The sequence below is a fragment of the Frieseomelitta varia genome, unplaced genomic scaffold (assembly GCF_011392965.1).
Source record: "Frieseomelitta varia isolate USP_RPSP 00005682 unplaced genomic scaffold, Fvar_1.2 scaffold_979, whole genome shotgun sequence".
Lineage (NCBI taxonomy): Eukaryota > Metazoa > Arthropoda > Insecta > Hymenoptera > Apidae > Frieseomelitta > Frieseomelitta varia.
The window spans coordinates 25,496-43,069 of NW_025110788.1; the positions used below are offsets into that span (position 1 = coordinate 25,496).

The window sequence follows — 17,574 nt, forward strand, 5'->3', positions numbered from 1 at the left end:
TCTTTTCTTTTTTTCGGAAATTTGTATTATTACAAAAGACAACATTATGATTCTTTCATTTTTCTTTCGAATGTTAAATTAATAACAGCGTTAGATAAAACGCTATTGACGATTAGATACAGTTTAAACTGTATCCGTATCCAGATAAGTGCCATATCTACGAAAGATAAATTTAGATAATTGAAAACATTATTTCATAATTGTACAATTTCCAAGATTATATCAACTTGACCGTGAGAAAAATTTACAACTGCTATCATTTCTTTGATAAATTCGATGGTTTTTATTTTATAATATTCGAGTTGGATATCGCGATATGACATCAACACGATATAATTCGATAAGTATCGTGAGCTGCTGACGTGTTCGAAATCTGCAAGAATTTGAAGCTACCATGATATTACAATCATATTTACCCATAGAACACCGGACTGGTGGTAATTCACTGATAAATATTGTACATTGATTCAATATTTAGGTAGTTGAGAATATATAGAATTTAAATTTTGCACTGGACGTTAGCAGAAGTTTCCACGTGTTGTCTATATCTATTATTTACTTGTAAATAGTAACGGAAGTATAATGTGGTAAAGTATGAATATATTTTTATTATAAATTATTTTGCTCGCCAATGGCAATTTATAAATCGAAAAATTATAATTTTGATCTTTTGTTATTTTGGTTCTGTGCTTTGGTTCACTCTATTGAAAATAGAAAAAAATGTAATTCAAGTTGAGCTTATATAATTTATGTACAATGTGCCAAATGGTTACAATATTTGTAACAGGATGCCAGTTGAAGAGGGTTTTGCCACAAAAGCTATTCACGCTGGCCAAGATCCATTACAATGGAGTCATTGGGAAGTAGTACCTCCTATTGTAACATCCACTACTTACCGTCAGGATGGACCTGGAGTAACTAGAGTAAATTGCTTTTACTTCAAAACTAAAGACGTTGTACTCTTACACAATGAAAATGTTGATTACTTTAATGAAAAAGTTACATATTTTTAAATTAGTGTCATATTACTAAATTAAATTAATTAAAATTATAGAAATTTAAATTTTATATACTTATTATTTGAATCATTGTTATTGTTCTAGGGTTATGATTATGGAAGAAGTGGCAATCCCACAAGAAATATTTTAGAAACTTGTTTAGCTTCTCTGGAAAATGGAAAATATGCGTTAACTTTCGCTTCTGGATTAGGTGCTACAACAGTAGTAACTTCATTATTAAATGCAGGAGATCATATTATATCTGGAGATGATATTTATGGTGGAACTAATCGTTTTTTTCAAAAATGTTTATGCAGACAAAGTAATACAATAACGTTTGTGGATATGTTGGATATTAGTAATGTTACATCTAATATAAAATCAAATACAAAGGTGAAATGTGGAAAAATCTTTAATCACATTAACAAACATAAATTTTGAAAAATACATTTATATTTTTTAGATGGTTTGGCTAGAGACACCAACTAATCCTTTATTGAAAGTAATTGATATTCAGGGTGTTGTTCAAGCAGTGAAGGAAAAAAATCCTGAAATTATTGTAGTGGTAGACAATACTTTTCTAACAAGTTACTTCCAGGTGACTAATACTTTTTATTTATCATTTTAACAATATTAAATACTTAATAAATACTTAATTTTACAGAAACCATTAAATTTAGGAGCAGATATTGTACTTTATTCTGTAACAAAATATATAAATGGACATTCGGATGTTATTATGGGTGCAATAATTACAAATAGAAATGATCTCCGGGAAAGGCTTGCATTTTTTCAAAATGGTATTTTTGAATAACATATTATAATTTTTCCTTAATATTAATTTTAATTTTATTCACATATATAAAAGTAACCTCAAATTTTGAATTATTTTAGCTATGGGTATTACTCCATCGCCAATAGATTGTTTTTTGGTTAATCGTAGTATAAAAACTCTGAAAATTAGAATGCAACAGCATATGGAAAACGGATTAGCAGTTGCACGATTTTTAGAATCACATTCTTGTGTAGATAAAGTATTTCATCCATGTATGTATCTTTATAAAATATCGAATTTATATCTTTTATACTGCACTTTATGTAGTTTTATAAAAATTTACAGAATAATATTCTCTACAGTTAAATAATATCTATAACTGATATCTTTTGTAGACCTTCCTTCACATCCACAGCATGAAATTGCTCTTAAACAAGCATCTGGTCATAGTGGAATGGTTTCGTTTTATCTAAAGGGCGATTCTAACAAATTTTTAAAGGCCTTAAAAATATTTACATTAGCAGAATCACTTGGTGGTTATGAATCTCTTGCTGAATTGCCGTAAGTAAATAGTAGTTTGTCATTAAGATTTTTCTTGTCTAACAATAAGTTTTCTCTTTTTATTATTTTTATTATTCTAATTTTTTGTACAGATCTGTGATGACTCATGCATCAGTTCCTGAAGAAGATAGAAAAAAATTAGGTATTAATGATCAATTAATTCGTTTATCTGTTGGTCTTGAAACAAAGGAAGATCTTTTAGCTGATCTCGATCAAGCTCTTAAAGCTAGTCTCTAAAACTAAAGTCTAAAACTAAAGTCTCAATGAACATACTAATTGATGTCCGACAAGTTTTTATACAATATATGGCATAAAATATAAACATATTTTTCTAAAAAGTAAAATTGTTTAAGCACTTTATAATGTATATAATATGTGAATTATTTTACTATTAGAAGTTTTCTAAATAATTTTTTATTTAATTTAAATATATACCAACAATCCTGGTACTAATATTGCACATTATAGCAAACAATGTATTAATATAATAATAACTATCAAATTTGTTCTAATAGAAGATCATGATATACATATTTTTTAAAAAAGATTTATTTATTTAACATTCCACACTACATTAATATAAATACATCACTTAATTTAATAGTGCCGCATCTACCATTTAATTTTTGTATGAAAAAATTGAACGTTGTATAATAAGATTTTAAATAATTATATATTAATATTTGTATACATCATACGTCAAATAATTATACACACATAATAGTGATCAAAGAAAAATAAATATTCAAATATTTAATATGTTTTATGAATTAAAATAAAGTAGAATATCTTTATTAAAGAACTTATAATTCTTAATATTTTTCTACAAATTTTTTGAATCTGTATTGAATCAACTTTACATACATATCCTCCAAAAAATAAATTATTCTTATTTTATATTGTACTCAATGTACAATAAAATTTTTATGATTATGTAAATTTGAATTATTGTATATATACAGTCATAGACTGTTTTATTATAAAATATACTTAAAGTGCAAAATACACTTTTCTTTATAAAAAAGATTTAAATTATAAATAATTTATCATTGTAATGAATAAAATACTGTTATAAAAATTAATACTAAATTTGTTCATTATTCATTACATTAATGCAAACGCCTATTTTTATTAAATATAAAATTTTAATAAATAATATTGTAATTACTGTAAATTAACTTTAGAGTTGTATCGTAATTTAGCTTTGTTTAGTTTATCATACTCTTGTGCTCGATTATACAACAATACTCCTATTATTACTAAAGATGTTCCCATAGCTGATAAACCAGTTACTGGATTATTAAATAGTAAAACAGAGAGCCAGATTAAAGATGCTCTTTTTGCTGTATTAACAACACTGCAATGATACAAAATATTATTAGTAATCAAAACTCAAGCTACGTTATAACTATTTTAGTTTAAAATAGCATAAAATACACACCTATGTGTCACAGGACTAATATAATTCATGAGTACATATGCTGTAATACTTTGAAAATGGAAGAACACTCCATTAAGTAGGAATGCTGTGAATAGTTTAAAACTCAATGAATGCTCAAGAGTTGGTAAATCTACAAATAAAATCAATACTGGTATTTGTACCACAATTGATGCTAAACTAGTATAGAATTGCAGTTCCGCAGGCCTGTAATTTTATGTTATTAATAAATGTAAGAAACTTAACTGTATTTAATACATAAAGTGTAAATAACAGTTTTGATATATATACAGTACTTACGTATACCTAAAATTATCACCACTGATTAATATTTTGGAATAAACATTTTGTAAACATTCTGTTACATTTGTAGCCATAGCAGCAATAAATCCCCTAAGGTCAAAACTAATTTCATTTATTGAACATAGGGCTAAACCACCCATTAAAGGAATTAAAGATAAATTTACATATAACCCTGTGTGTTCCCCTATAAATAATATATAAATTGTCACATAATAGTTATATATAACAAAGCATATAATACATATAATTACACAATGATTTTTACCTAATAAATATCTGCTAATAAGGACGGTAAAAAGTGGTGCGCTACTTTTAATAGTTTCTGTGAAACTGACTGCTACATAATTAAGTGATACTAATCCTAATACTACAGTTGTAAACCTTGTACATCCAACCAATATCATATGTTTATAAAATCCTGCTGGTCTCATTAATCTGGGACGTGCTTTGTACATTCCACATGGAAAATACATTTGAATAAATCCACAAATTGTAGTCATTAACATTTGACAAGCACCTAGTTGAAGAAATTAATGCTCAACATTAAAGATAGAAACTATTAATTTTATATTTGTAAAATAGATAAGGTTTATATTAATTTACCCAAAATTGTAGGATTTCCCTCCATATATGATAATATGTATTTATTTAAAAATAAAGTACATCCGCTAATAAGATACCATAATACTAGAAATAACATAGCTTTCGGATAGAAAGAACTACCCATAGCTTCATTTGTTACGGTCGTTTCCTCGTGTTTCTTAATATTTTCTTCATATGAATTAGTTTCACTGTCATGTATTAATGGTTGTTCTGTGTCACGAGGTGTTAACGCGTAATTTATACGAACGGAATGATTTTCCATTACATACAGTTTCTTCTCAAATGAAATGTTTACAACATTACATACAACTTTGCCGGTGAGATCACATTTTTCATACGTCAGAGTCGTATGATGTTGACATTCGTATGTTTCTTCCAAAGATTAAAGAGGTTATATTTTCAAACTTTTAAATTTACAACAAAAATTTTTGTTTCATTGTTACATGCGGTATGAAAAGCTTTATCAACTTATGATATTGACATCCATACATTCAACTTTATACTTGAGTGATTATAATTATTTTATAGTTATTGCATTGTTATAAAGCAGTATGTAATTATGGTCATACTAAACTCGTGTATTTAACACACTTCGAAATCCATGTAGTTGAAATAGAAATCTTTGTTTATTTTATTTTCATAATATATATGCTTAATATAAAGTATGAAATAAATATTAAATAATTAAAAGATGTTCATGTTTTTAATGAAATATAACATTTTGTACAATAGTTTTATTATGAAAATTATCTTTTACAATTTTTTAATAATAACTAATACTAACTAATAGTAATTAACTAACTAATACTAATTAATAGTAATTAACTAACTAATACCAACTATTTTGTATTGATATTATATTATAATTCAATAGATAATTTTTTGGTAGACAAATTTCTTTGTATAATTCTTTCAAAACAAAACTTTGCAGAGAAATCCTTATATGCTAATAATGCAACATTTTTTGCACCTATTGCACTCATCTCCATTGCACTAGCTATCAATTCAATAGCATTAACATGATAGAGTGTATCGTGCAATTTAAATTTTGCTTCAGGAATTCTTGTTATATATTCAGGATATGCCTTCCAAGTTATCTGTTTTTTTTCCTGAACCTTGAACATAATAAATCAATTTTCTCTTACACACTAGATAAATCACAGTTTGTGCAAATATTACAAAGTAAGTCTTACATTTAAAAACATTTCATTTATAATATTGGATTTTAATGGTTTATTACTAAATATTTTCCAAATGTTACTACTTTTCATTGAACCTTCTACAGAGTTTAATCTTCCCAAAGAACTAATTATTGTTTTGTTAGGATTACAACTTAAAATATTATCTAATTCTTCTTCCAAACCAAAATAGTGTGATTTTAAATCTGCTTTGACAAATGTAGCTATAGTTTCATGGTATTCTGCAGAATTATAAAAATCATTGTTTGGAAAGCCTTCAAAAATTATAGGAAATTCTTGATTACTAAAAAGTGGAATTGCCAGAATTACAATATCATATGCTTCCTTCATTATAACTGTACTATCTGAAATAGAAATTGTTAGATAATTATTACAAATATGTATAAGTTATTAGTAGTATTCCATACTTTGCGCACAAGAATGTACTTCATATACATCTGGACTATCATCGTGTGGTATGTAAACAATTTTCATCACTTGTGAAGATATAACATTTACATATTTATTTCTATATATTAAATGTTCAGGTACCTAAAATATTAATACAATTATTGACTGTGAAGTGAAAATATTTTCTATGAAATTAATAGAAGAACAACCTTTTTATTTCCTCCTTTAACAGACCACAAATTAGAACCTGCTCCAGCTAAAGATACAAAGCCAACAAAACTATGAATATTTGTGTCTTGCCCATAATTTACTACCAGTGTTGTTTTCACAAGTTCGTCAATTAACTTTTCTGAATAACCTAGATCTAAAAGCTCATTTTTGATAGATTTCTTTAACAATTTCGAAAATCCAGTATTCACAGATAGTAGCAGATTACTAATATTCACAAAAGCTTCTCCATTATTCTGTAGATGGTATATTTTTTCAAAGTCATTTATTACAGAAATTACATGTCTGTTTAAAATTAAAGAAATCAACTATCATCATAATAATATATATATAAAAAAAAAAATGCATTTCTAATCTAATTCTCCAATAATTTATGTGAAATACCTATTGAGACTAAACGGTTGAATTCCATATCTATAGATTAATTTGACTAATGATAATATTTCCCAATTACTTTCTTCAAATACAATTTCATTGCCATTCCAAATACTTGTTCTCTGATTTTTAGATGGTCTATGCTGTAAACCTAAGTCAAGAGACACGTAGTTTAGATATTTGCGAAATTGTATTTATACAAATCTAGAAGTATTTATAAAAAACGAAGTACCAAGCAGTTGAACAAAATCTTGCATATATTTATTTCGAGGATGTATGATTGAACCCCCAGCTTCGAATTCATTATTATCAATTTTTACCGTGGCCAAGCGTCCGCCGATAGTTTTCGCTTCGTATAAATCGATATCAAGGTTATTATTAAATATTTCTGTGAGAAAGTGAGAAGTCGCTGCACCACCAATGCCACCTCCAACAATTGCTAAAACAAATTTTTGAATGATTTATTTAAATAAAAGTAGCAACAATTAATCAATGGTATTTTATTAATCACCGAAGTGATATCTTCATTGCTTGAAGTACATTTGCTTTGTTACCATTTAATTTAATTTTTCCATTTTTTAGATATACGTAAAATTATTTTATTGTTATTGATATACAGATAATTTACAGATTTTATTTTAATTACCAAACTTTCACTTACCTATGTTCGGCTTACATTTATTATAACAAATTCCTCTTTTAAAAATCAGTATACTTAACAAAACTGTATGCCAATTCATGTTATCGATTGATCTGTTGCGCTTCTAATTTTTTTTCATAAAAATTTAGCTATCTGCATATGTACATATATATATTTAAGATTATGTATTTTTTTATATTAATGATTGATAATAATAAATAAAATTATTTTAAACTTTAATAAAATTTATACCATCCTTTAATTGTTACATACATATTTATATTGTTGTGTAAAATATATGATTTATTTATTCTATAAATATATTTATTATATTAAAATGTGATACATATATATAAATTATATACATAATTAATTATATTTGTATAACAAAAATATGAATTATAAAACCAATTAAATTGTTATTATTTTACATAATTTAATTACATTATTATGAGTATTATTATAATTATGACTTAATTACGTTATTATAAGTATTATATTATTATAATTATAATTTAGATACAACTACAAATGTCAAACTATATATGTTAAATATACTACTCTAGGTAGATTTATTCACTCCATGTTAGAAAGCACGTGTAACATGTTTCTATGCAGTTAACCTCGCGTCGGAAAATATTTTTGGATTTGTTTCTGTGAATTTTTTTAAATCAATCATGACAAAAAAAGAACTAAAACGTAAACGGACCGATAATGTTAATAAGGAAAATATATCGCAAGTTGAAGTTTTACCAGCAAAAAGAGTATCAGATGAGCCACCACCAAAAAAGGTTTAAAAATATTTTTGGTTTTGTTTGCCTAAATTCTAACACAAGTTGGAATATAAATGGATGCAAGACGTATTATGGTAATAAATCTGCCACATATTTTCTTTTTGTAATATAGGTAAAATGGATTAATAGGCAAAGAGTATTGGTATTTGCTACTAGAGGAATCAGTTATAGACATCGTCATCTTATGGATGATTTAAAAACTCTCATGCCTCATCATCGTTCTGAATCTAAAATGGAACATACTAAAAATTTGCAAGTAGTCAATGAAATGTGTGAAATGAAAAACTGTAACAAATCAATATTGTTTGAAGGCAGAAGAAAAAGAGATTTATATTTATGGTTTTCTAACGTCTCTGTAGGACCATGTGCAAAATTTCTTGTTGAAAATAGTAAATATTATAATTTTTAATTATAAGATATTTATAACTGAAATTATAATATACAAATAAACCAATGACTTTTATGTTCTAGTTTATACTATGGGAGAATTAAAAATGACTGGAAATTGTTTGAAAGGTTCCAGACCATTGCTATCATTTGATGAAAACTTTGATGCAAAACCACATTATAGTTTGTTGAAAGAATTGTTTGTACAAATCTTTGGTGTTCCTAATCATCATCCTAAGAGTCAACCATTTTTTGATCATATATATACATTTACTGTATTGGACAATAGAATATGGTTTAGAAATTTTCAGATTTTAACAGAAGATGGAGGTTTAGCTGAAATAGGTCCAAGATTTGTATTAAATCCAATAAAAATATTTGTTGATAGTTTTTGTGGAGAAATACTTTGGGATAATCCATCTTATGTTTCCCCTGCTAAGGTATAAATCAAATTTTTATGATAAACTTAATTAATATAATTTTTCAATGACAAATTTAATAATTGTAATATTTTAATTTATAGTTTCGACAATCTTTGAAGAAAAATACTGCTGGTAAATATATAAATAAAGTACAACAGAAAATAGCACAAGAGGCTAGTAAGCCAAAAAAATCATATTCATTGAATCCCTTGGATGAAATATTTAAAGGTGATCCATTAGAAAAAGCATTAGAATTACAAAAAAAAGAAATAAAACAAGTACAGGATAATGATGACAAACAGAAAAAAGTTCAAAAACATAGTAAGAAACAGTTAAGAAAGAAAGTAGTAAAGTGTAATTCCAAAAAGAAAAAAAAAAATTAGTAATATAATATTGCATTCAAAAATATGTAACATCAATAAACTTTTCATAAATTATTTCATAAACAATATATTTTTATTTTTCATACAATGTAATGTACATATTTTATAAAGACAAGCTTAAAAAAATTAGTTGTTATGTGTATTTAAAAATGTTAAAAGTTTCATGATGAACAAAATATGCAAAAAACACGTATAAACATTTTACATTTCTTCAAATTTTGTGTAATTTTTATATTGTGCATATTTTTTTATAGAATTACATAATTGTGTGATTTATTCTTAAAAATTACTTATATAAAAATACATAATGCTAAACATGAAGCACGAACATAACTCAACATTGTTCAAAAAATAAAGTTATTGCACCTAATACAATTCACTCAAAAATAAACATTTGATTCAATTAATAATAAGATAATATTTTACATAATAACATACTATACATTATAGTGTATTATACAGGTTTCATATAAAAGTAAATTCATTATTGTAACGCGTATCTTTTGATTATATAAAATTATTCATAAATTCTTACAACATTATAAATTGCAGCTGACTCATATTTGTACTTGATTTTGTTACATTAAAGCATACTTTATAGGATAATTTATACAATATATCTTAATATAGAAGTTTGAGTGTTTTCACGTATAAATCATTACTTAATATTAAATTTTAAGTGTAATAAATTTAATTAACTTAATTAAAAAACCATTAATTAAAAAATTGATTAAAAAATATAAAAATTCAAATTGATTCAAAATTTTGAAATATCGAAGTGATTGTTACAGTTATACATTACTGGACCTTCATTTTTATTTAATATCTTAAGAAAATAATAGTATAATCTTAAAAAAAAACCTAATATAAAACATAAAAAAATATTTTATCTACTTATAGTATATGTCATATGATAATAATAATATTTTAAAACTAGGAGATAAGATATTAAAGATCTGAAATTTATTAGAATCAACACATGTATTACGGAATCATATGAAGTAATTCAACGTAACCGTAAAGTAAATTGAAATTGCAATGATACTGGGAGTAGTTTTATTTAGTTTTATACATTATTCAAAATAATTCACCCTCAAAGTTATGATTCCATAGAATTTTAAGTCTGTTTTTTTCATTTCATTGAATAATAGCACTTGTGAATCTTTAATATCGTTTCTTTAGTACTTTGCACTACTCATCTCTTTAATTCATATAGAAAATTATATCTTTATGTTATATTTATAAATACTAATAAAAATTCTAAAAAGAAAAGAAAATATGTACTTTTTTTGAAATAAAAAAATACATATTTCGTTGATGCTTTTACAAAAATATATATATTTATGGACTGTAAAAATGCATAATTAAAATTTATCTTTTTTGCCTACATTAAGTACTATAAAATCTGCCTTTACTAATAAATTTTATAAGATCGTATGTAAAATATAAATGAGTGTTGATTTTTTCTTTGTTTAATATTTTATAAAATTGATTTTAAATATGTCATAATAATTTAGTATTTTAGAAATATAACATTTCCTTTTATAAATAAAATACTTTTCATAATTTTTAACTAATACTTTTTAAAGATATTAATTAATGCTAAATTGATTAAAAATTGATTAAAAATTCTACAAATCAAACATATTTTGTACAAATATATGGCAGTAGTTTCAGACATAAAAATATTGATAAATTTAAATTTAAACTGTTATCTAAATATAATATATAATTTTAGTGTAAGATACATATTTATATCATAATATTTATAATTATTATAATCATTATATATCAATTATATACATAAATATGTATATACTGATTTTATGAATGATTGAATGTTATATAAAAGTTATGAAAAGCTTTCAAATTTATAAATATTAAATGCTATTGTAAGCTATTGAAATGCTATTGTATTTTATACATGCTTATAAAAGCATGTATAAAAGTGAGAAGCAGAAAGTCTGTGTTTTAGTATAATACTTATGTATTCATTGGTACTAATTCATGTGCTTGTTGGCCATTTGAACTAGTATTAGATTCGATTTGAACTAACGCTGATTGACGCCATTTTCCATTCTCGCCATTTAAATTCTTATCTTCACAGATGCAAAGAAACAAAGTGTCTATTACAGTCTGTAATAAAACATTAAACGATAAAGATATGTAATAGCATGTATATTATATTTATATAAAAAATCTGTGCAATATACCTCATAAAGAGAAATAATACAATGAGCAATAAAGAATGCAAAGATACAAATAACGAAAACTGGTGCTGCATAAAAATGTAATCTAGGGTCTTGTTTCATAAATAATAATGCAATACTTCCAGTTGCAGCAGTGACAAAGCATTTACCCAAAAATAGAATAAAATCTCCTATTCCATTAATTACTGCTATTTGTAAAGCATTATTAACAAGAGCTGTAAATGCCTATAAATAAAAGGATGTAAATTATTTCGTTTCCTGTATTATTTTTATAAATTTTTAACAGATGAAATTTTATATATATATATATATATACGATTTTAGCTGCATTGCAAAAATGTGTCCCTTCGATGGCAACTACTGTGTATGCATTATGGTTCATGTATCGAATAAATTTTTCTAAACAATAAAAACAGCATATGCAACATTTTAAGCCACACTGTGCACATGGAGATGTTTCTTTATTTTTCTCGAATCTATAAAATGTTTGTATTTTAAATTTTTGTAATAGTATTATAATCTTATGCATTAGTGAAACATACTTAGCATACAAATATGTCAAGATTAAACGAGGTAACTTAAAAAGTGTTATTAAAAATGAGCCACAAGCTACAGAACCTAAGTGATAACTAACTAAATTTCCCATAGCAGAGCATACTGGGGATGTACTAGCATTTTTGCCTCTGAAATAATAAATGCATGTATCATACAGGTGTGTATATTTTACTTTACTTATATATATAATAATTGTCCTTATAGTATTACCTAAAATACCAGTGTGCTACAGCTCCTGATATTACCATATCTTGACAAGAAATAATGAATTCAGATGTCCATATTAATCCTATGATGTACACCCACCACATATACTTTACCCAAGTTGGGTCTACATATTCCACAAGCGTGAAAGCTGAAATATTTTAATGCTAATAATAAGTGCTAAATTAAAAGAACTTGTGTATATTACTACTTACTTTTAAATGAGTCAAAAGAAAAATCAAATTTTTTTTCTTCAATATACGCACTTTTTTCTCTAATTAAACTCAAATTTAGAGGATCAAATATGTGATTTTTATACATCTGTACAGATTTTGTTCCAGGATAATCTACAATTTTTGTATTACTATATAAATATTATTTCCATTTTGAAATTCTATTACACGAATTAAAATACTTACTGGCTGTTGCAAGGCAAAGAATTACAGTTATCCAAAATGCAAAAAATAGTATCAGTGCAGTAAACGTTAGCAAAGGTTGAAAAAATAAACCTGGTAATTCTGCTAAACATTTAGCACTTTCTTTGAATAATGCTGTCATGAATCCAATACGTTTGCGCAATATACTTAAAAGTAATAATAAGATGACCTGAAACATATAAAAATTTATAAGTGTTTTAATTAATCATAAAAGAAATTAATTAATAACTAGACTTACAGTTATTATTGTTGCAATAATAGAAAAAGCTAAAAATGCTCTTTCATTTCTAACAGATTCCTCTAAAAGCTGATTCGGATTAGTTTTATCTAAAGTTCTTTTAATTTCTATATATGTCCACCATAATAATGCACTCCCAGCTATATAATTAAATAATTCATTGAAATAGAATCTTAATAACTATATTTTTGCATTTCAATAATTTTCAATTTCAACAAAACAATTTCAATAATTACCTATAGTTGATACACTGACAAGAATCATCACAATCCATGTCACAATACTTGCTAATAAATGAAATATAGCAATCATGAAAAGAGATAAAACTGAAATAAAACATTTCATTTGATTATTTGTGAAGAAGATGCAGAACTAGCAATAATTATGGTAAATTTCATACCAAAAGCTAAAAAGGATAAAGATAAAATCTCTCTCCATGTTTTATACAAATCTCCCAAAATTTGCTCAATAATATCCCAAGAATTAATAAGGCCATATAAATTTGCAATTATAGTTTCTCCTACATCTTTTATAGCCTTAGGAATACAACGGTTAAGAACTAGCATACTATTATACACTGGTAATCCAGGACAAGAGCCAGTTTTGTTTTTTCTGTTCCCATTACTACAAGCACTGAAATTATTTGCAGGTTTATCATGACAAAGTTGAGATCCTGTTTCTTCATAAAATTTACATATATCATTCATTGTTGTCATAGTTCGATCTGGGCACTTCTTGACACAAATTTTTAAAGACTGGGTGACATTGTATATATCCAAAAAGAACAGGTATCTGAAATAATTAATTTCATGAAACTTTACAATATTTCTTGTTTTTCAATATGAAAATTGATTATTTTCATATTAATACTAAACGGTTTATCACTGGTGTCTTGTCCAGACAACTCCATACTACCAAACTTTGGATTATTTTTCATACCACAAGTATTTCCAAAGCTGTCATATCCATTTATAAGTCGTATAGGGTTACCATAAACAAGAGCAAAGGCTGCTATCAAAATCTGTAATGTAATATATTTAATCTGTATGTAATATGTTTTACCAGTAACAAGTAGTACACTTGTATAGAGAGAACTGTATGCTTTATTACATAAAATTTCTGTGTCTCGTTTCTAGCTTAAATTTTATGTCTCGCGAGATAAAATTCAACGACAAATTTTGATTTACATACCATAAGAAACCAAAATACTATAAAACAACAAAGCCAAATAATATCGGTGCATTCTCGTACGTGTGTCGGCTCAGGCCGTTGCTCATCGTCCTCGTCTCCCGAACAGCAAGACATTTCTTAAAGCTTAAATTATTATTACAAAATAAGGCACTTAAATATTACGTTAAAAATACTTGAGTTGTCTTCGATTTCAGAGCTACTCCCTCCTTTGGATTACCTTGAAGTTATCTTCAGTTATGAACACATTGTATATAACATGATAATTTTTATTTCGATGTATTCTTTGTTTAATATTACGTTATTCGGAGTAATTGAGGCAAAAGAGTAAAATTACAAAATTAAATCAGTTCACGTTAGTCAACGTGAGTCAAATATTAATAATAATCAGAAAGACGCAGGGGACTTAGTTTCAATGTACAGTATTGTGTTTTGTATAGAACAGATTCGTCTCCAAGGTAACAACAAGTACCAACTACGTCACATGGATTACTACAATGAAGGTTGTAGCAACAACTTATATCTTCATTCGTGTATATGGAATAATGAAACCGACGAAAGGCACTAAATAGTCGAATAATAAAAGAAGTTCGATTTATTTTATTGTAAAATATAAGCATTTCATTCTTCGGAGTATTGTGTTTGTTTCAATAAATATTTTTATTGTAATAATGATCACTGATATCAAGTTCTATTGTCTAGAATTAGAAATATAACCTATTACATCAGGTAAGTACGTATCATCTTCGACATACAATTTTGAAATAAAAATTTACCTTGTTAAATCGTATCGAATTAATTAAATCAAACCATACTTTCGTTGCAAATAGTATATTCGTTTAATTTTTGAAATAATAGCTCATGTGTATTTTCTTTGATGTTTGTGTGCAATTTTATGTTCTTTTTCTTTTTCTTTGATCTTATGCTTTAAAAAATTAGTGGTAGACGATTTTAGCTCACTGAATTTTTATAATTTTAGTGATGGAGGAAGATGGTGGTAAAAGAATGAGAGGCAGAACTCGTGGCAGAGCGCGTGGCAGAACACGAGGAAGAGCTAGAGGCAGATCTAAGAAACAAGTAAAGGTAAATCCGAGTATTTTTGAAGTTTTAAATTTTTGGTTAATTTATTTGTTCAATGTATACATTCTATGTTATTTTATATACATTTCAAATAGGTCATTGAAAGTGATGAAGAAGATACTCCTCAACAAGCAGAAGAAACTACAACAGAAGTTGTTGGAACAGAATTAGAAGAACATGAAGCTCCACCAACACAACAGATTCCTTTGGAACAACAGTTCGACTTAGAAGCTGATATATCACAATTGGAAGCACCAACTTTCACAACCATCAACAGAGGACCTCCTGAACCAATGTTACGTTTAAGATGGGATCATAGAGTAAATCTTATTGGAGAAAAAGTATTAAATCCTATGATACATTGCTGTGACAAGTGTTTGAAACCAATTCTTATCTATGGACGCATGGTGAGGGTTTTCATTGTGAAGAAGATATTAAAACAAATATAAACTAAGTTAAACTTAATAAATTTTTAATATTTAAGTTTAAAAGAAGGTTTAAAGAAAAAACATAGTAGCCTCTGGAATAGAGTCAATTATTATAAACTAAAGTAATTTGTGTTATATTCCTTATAATTACATTATTGTTTTAGATACCTTGCAAACATGTATTTTGCTTATCTTGTGCCAAAAGAGAAGACAAAGTTTGTCCTCGTTGTATGGAAAAAGTTTCTAGAGTAGAACAAACTGGCTTGGGTACTGTGTTTATGTGTACACATGGAGGAACTAGATATGGGAATGCAGGATGTAGAAGAACATATCTTAGTCAAAGAGATTTGCAGGTGATTTCTCTTGATCTGTCCCAGTCTTCATTAATTTATTTAAATCATATAAATATATCAATATAATTGTATATGTACATAGGCTCATATAAATCATCGACATATATCAGCTCCACCACAACAAGTTCAAGGAATGCAAGTTGATCCTCCTCAATACGTGCATTCTAAATCAGAGATAGAGTCTCAGTTAACAAAAGTTTCATCAGTTGCTATGCAGAATACTCGCATAAAATCAGTGCAATCACATATGGTTCAACCAATAATGGGAAATGATCCTAGAGTAAATTCAATGGTCAATCAAACTCCAGTGGAACATAGACAACAACATAGACCGCAGGCATTAATATCAATGCAAAATTATTCTCAAAATTCTGCACCTCCGCCGCCAAATAATGCTACATTAAGAACAAATCTTATAACTGTGCCCATTCAGGATACAGCTATAACAACACATGACATACACACGCAACAAAGTCATCATTATTATCCTCCTCCACCTCCACAAGTTAATTATGGAGGATATAACGTACCACCTCCTGTTTCTCAAACACAACAATACTATCCACAACCACAACATCCTGCTCAAGTATCTTATGTGCCACCACCACCACCACCACAACAGCAGCAGTATGTATCTTCTACACCAACTTCAATAAGGCCATCTCCAACAGGTTATATACAAGATCCATCATATGGTCCACCACCTCCACAACAACAAGCTCCACCACCACAAACACAATGGTCACAACATCAACAACAATTTTATAGGTAAAAAAAATATATGTCTTTATTGTACAGAGCAGTATGATATAAATTGTGATAAAGTTATTGTGGAAGCGATAGATGACGATTAAAAAATGGTTGTAAATATGATTTCTGCAATTACGCTGCCACTCTATTTGAAAATATTTGAAATATTTTATACTTTTCAATAACTACAATTACGATATTCAATGACAAAAATGATACAATATTATAGTAATAAAGTTGTTTTCATCCTATAGATACATTTATTTATTTCCCATTTTTTAACTTATAGTTTGAAAAAAAGGATTTGTAACAAAGAATGAGAATTTTTTTATGTAATATGAAAATGTTTTATACTTATTATTTATATACAATTTACAAATTAAGAGTGATATAAATTAAATAATAGGATATTAATATCCTAAATAAGTATTTCTATTATGTAATGAATAGTTAGTGTTAATTTTTATTATTTTATCCTATATGCGGTATAGGAAAATAGGAAATATGTATTTTTTTAGTAAAATTTAATATTATACAGACTGTAACGATTTTAACATATGTACAAAACTCATTATATATAACATGTACATATATATAATGTGTAATTATTATTAGATTCTTATTATTTAATGAAA

At 26.3% G+C, this 17,574-nt stretch overlaps 6 protein-coding genes across 7 annotated transcripts; 3 read left to right on the forward strand and 3 right to left on the reverse strand.

The window, feature by feature from the left end:
- The first annotated feature begins 138 nt into the window (after nucleotides 1-138).
- Nucleotides 139-2,881, forward strand: LOC122538295 (putative cystathionine gamma-lyase 2). 2 transcript variants are annotated; one of them, XM_043672239.1, is made up of 8 exons: nucleotides 139-577; nucleotides 788-977; nucleotides 1,104-1,391; nucleotides 1,462-1,596; nucleotides 1,663-1,798; nucleotides 1,893-2,045; nucleotides 2,169-2,334; nucleotides 2,427-2,881. In XM_043672239.1, exons 2-8 carry the CDS (start codon nucleotides 789-791, stop codon nucleotides 2,569-2,571), a joined length of 1,212 nt encoding a protein of 403 aa, XP_043528174.1. In that variant the 5' UTR covers nucleotides 139-577; nucleotide 788; the 3' UTR covers nucleotides 2,572-2,881. The 2 variants fall into 2 exon arrangements, with proteins under 2 accessions (XP_043528174.1, XP_043528175.1); XM_043672240.1 differs by having other exon boundaries at nucleotides 160-587; nucleotides 788-923.
- A 510-nt stretch (nucleotides 2,882-3,391) lies between these two features.
- On the reverse strand, nucleotides 3,392-5,274 carry LOC122538289 (solute carrier family 35 member E2A-like). Its single transcript, XM_043672230.1, has 5 exons — nucleotides 4,679-5,274; nucleotides 4,341-4,592; nucleotides 4,073-4,259; nucleotides 3,776-3,979; nucleotides 3,392-3,691 (listed from the first exon to the last, which is right to left on the reverse strand). Exons 1-5 carry the CDS (start codon nucleotides 4,938-4,940, stop codon nucleotides 3,499-3,501), a joined length of 1,098 nt encoding a protein of 365 aa, XP_043528165.1. The 5' UTR covers nucleotides 4,941-5,274; the 3' UTR covers nucleotides 3,392-3,498.
- Nucleotides 5,275-5,520: 246 nt separating this feature from the next.
- LOC122538288 (prenylcysteine oxidase-like) lies at nucleotides 5,521-7,690 on the reverse strand. Its single transcript, XM_043672229.1, has 7 exons — nucleotides 7,532-7,690; nucleotides 7,103-7,309; nucleotides 6,880-7,021; nucleotides 6,477-6,780; nucleotides 6,285-6,408; nucleotides 5,872-6,221; nucleotides 5,521-5,793 (listed from the first exon to the last, which is right to left on the reverse strand). The coding sequence occupies exons 1-7, from the start codon at nucleotides 7,608-7,610 to the stop codon at nucleotides 5,539-5,541; spliced, it is 1,461 nt and encodes a 486-aa protein (XP_043528164.1). The 5' UTR covers nucleotides 7,611-7,690; the 3' UTR covers nucleotides 5,521-5,538.
- A 386-nt stretch (nucleotides 7,691-8,076) lies between these two features.
- Nucleotides 8,077-9,520, forward strand: LOC122538290 (ribosome biogenesis protein BRX1 homolog). The gene is made up of 4 exons (XM_043672231.1): nucleotides 8,077-8,301; nucleotides 8,417-8,693; nucleotides 8,776-9,131; nucleotides 9,215-9,520. Exons 1-4 carry the CDS (start codon nucleotides 8,188-8,190, stop codon nucleotides 9,494-9,496), a joined length of 1,029 nt encoding a protein of 342 aa, XP_043528166.1. The 5' UTR covers nucleotides 8,077-8,187; the 3' UTR covers nucleotides 9,497-9,520.
- Nucleotides 9,521-11,320: 1,800 nt separating this feature from the next.
- On the reverse strand, nucleotides 11,321-14,758 carry LOC122538283 (choline transporter-like 1). Its single transcript, XM_043672222.1, has 12 exons — nucleotides 14,332-14,758; nucleotides 14,016-14,161; nucleotides 13,541-13,932; nucleotides 13,377-13,466; nucleotides 13,141-13,280; nucleotides 12,885-13,071; nucleotides 12,681-12,812; nucleotides 12,472-12,616; nucleotides 12,249-12,389; nucleotides 12,023-12,182; nucleotides 11,710-11,931; nucleotides 11,321-11,632 (listed from the first exon to the last, which is right to left on the reverse strand). The coding sequence occupies exons 1-12, from the start codon at nucleotides 14,443-14,445 to the stop codon at nucleotides 11,480-11,482; spliced, it is 2,022 nt and encodes a 673-aa protein (XP_043528157.1). The 5' UTR covers nucleotides 14,446-14,758; the 3' UTR covers nucleotides 11,321-11,479.
- Nucleotides 14,759-14,843: 85 nt separating this feature from the next.
- Nucleotides 14,844-17,062, forward strand: LOC122538285 (E3 ubiquitin-protein ligase Hakai). The gene is made up of 5 exons (XM_043672226.1): nucleotides 14,844-15,057; nucleotides 15,308-15,411; nucleotides 15,504-15,815; nucleotides 16,001-16,189; nucleotides 16,272-17,062. Exons 2-5 carry the CDS (start codon nucleotides 15,310-15,312, stop codon nucleotides 16,959-16,961), a joined length of 1,293 nt encoding a protein of 430 aa, XP_043528161.1. The 5' UTR covers nucleotides 14,844-15,057; nucleotides 15,308-15,309; the 3' UTR covers nucleotides 16,962-17,062.
- The last annotated feature ends 512 nt before the right edge of the window (nucleotides 17,063-17,574 follow it).

Excerpts from the sequence above, each read along its gene's own strand:
- LOC122538295 (XM_043672239.1), top strand. The coding sequence starts at position 789 with ATGCCAGTTGAAGAGGGTTTTGCCACAAAAGCTATTCACGCTGGCCAA. Across the intron at positions 978-1,103 it reads TACTCTTACACAATGAAAAT|GGTTATGATTATGGAAGAAG; the intron begins GTTGATTACTTT and ends TTATTGTTCTAG. Across the intron at positions 1,392-1,461 it reads ATATAAAATCAAATACAAAG|ATGGTTTGGCTAGAGACACC; the intron begins GTGAAATGTGGA and ends TATATTTTTTAG.
- LOC122538289 (XM_043672230.1), bottom strand. The coding sequence starts at position 4,940 with ATGGAAAATCATTCCGTTCGTATAAATTACGCGTTAACACCTCGTGAC. Across the intron at positions 4,593-4,678 it reads GGGAAATCCTACAATTTTGG|GTGCTTGTCAAATGTTAATG; the intron begins GTAAATTAATAT and ends TTCTTCAACTAG. Across the intron at positions 3,980-4,072 it reads GGTGATAATTTTAGGTATAC|GCCTGCGGAACTGCAATTCT; the intron begins GTAAGTACTGTA and ends ATAAAATTACAG.
- LOC122538288 (XM_043672229.1), bottom strand. The coding sequence starts at position 7,610 with ATGAATTGGCATACAGTTTTGTTAAGTATACTGATTTTTAAAAGAGGA. Across the intron at positions 7,022-7,102 it reads AGATTTTGTTCAACTGCTTG|GTTTACAGCATAGACCATCT; the intron begins GTACTTCGTTTT and ends CTCTTGACTTAG. Across the intron at positions 5,794-5,871 it reads TAAATGAAATGTTTTTAAAT|GTTCAGGAAAAAAAACAGAT; the intron begins GTAAGACTTACT and ends ATTATGTTCAAG.
- LOC122538290 (XM_043672231.1), top strand. The coding sequence starts at position 8,188 with ATGACAAAAAAAGAACTAAAACGTAAACGGACCGATAATGTTAATAAG. Across the intron at positions 8,302-8,416 it reads ATGAGCCACCACCAAAAAAG|GTAAAATGGATTAATAGGCA; the intron begins GTTTAAAAATAT and ends TTTGTAATATAG. Across the intron at positions 8,694-8,775 it reads AAAATTTCTTGTTGAAAATA|TTTATACTATGGGAGAATTA; the intron begins GTAAATATTATA and ends TTTATGTTCTAG.
- LOC122538283 (XM_043672222.1), bottom strand. The coding sequence starts at position 14,445 with ATGTCTTGCTGTTCGGGAGACGAGGACGATGAGCAACGGCCTGAGCCG. Across the intron at positions 13,467-13,540 it reads TTTATCCTTTTTAGCTTTTG|TTTTATCTCTTTTCATGATT; the intron begins GTATGAAATTTA and ends GTTTTATTTCAG. Across the intron at positions 12,183-12,248 it reads TTGACATATTTGTATGCTAA|ATTCGAGAAAAATAAAGAAA; the intron begins GTATGTTTCACT and ends AACATTTTATAG.
- LOC122538285 (XM_043672226.1), top strand. The coding sequence starts at position 15,310 with ATGGAGGAAGATGGTGGTAAAAGAATGAGAGGCAGAACTCGTGGCAGA. Across the intron at positions 15,816-16,000 it reads TTCTTATCTATGGACGCATG|ATACCTTGCAAACATGTATT; the intron begins GTGAGGGTTTTC and ends TTATTGTTTTAG. Across the intron at positions 16,190-16,271 it reads TTAGTCAAAGAGATTTGCAG|GCTCATATAAATCATCGACA; the intron begins GTGATTTCTCTT and ends ATATGTACATAG.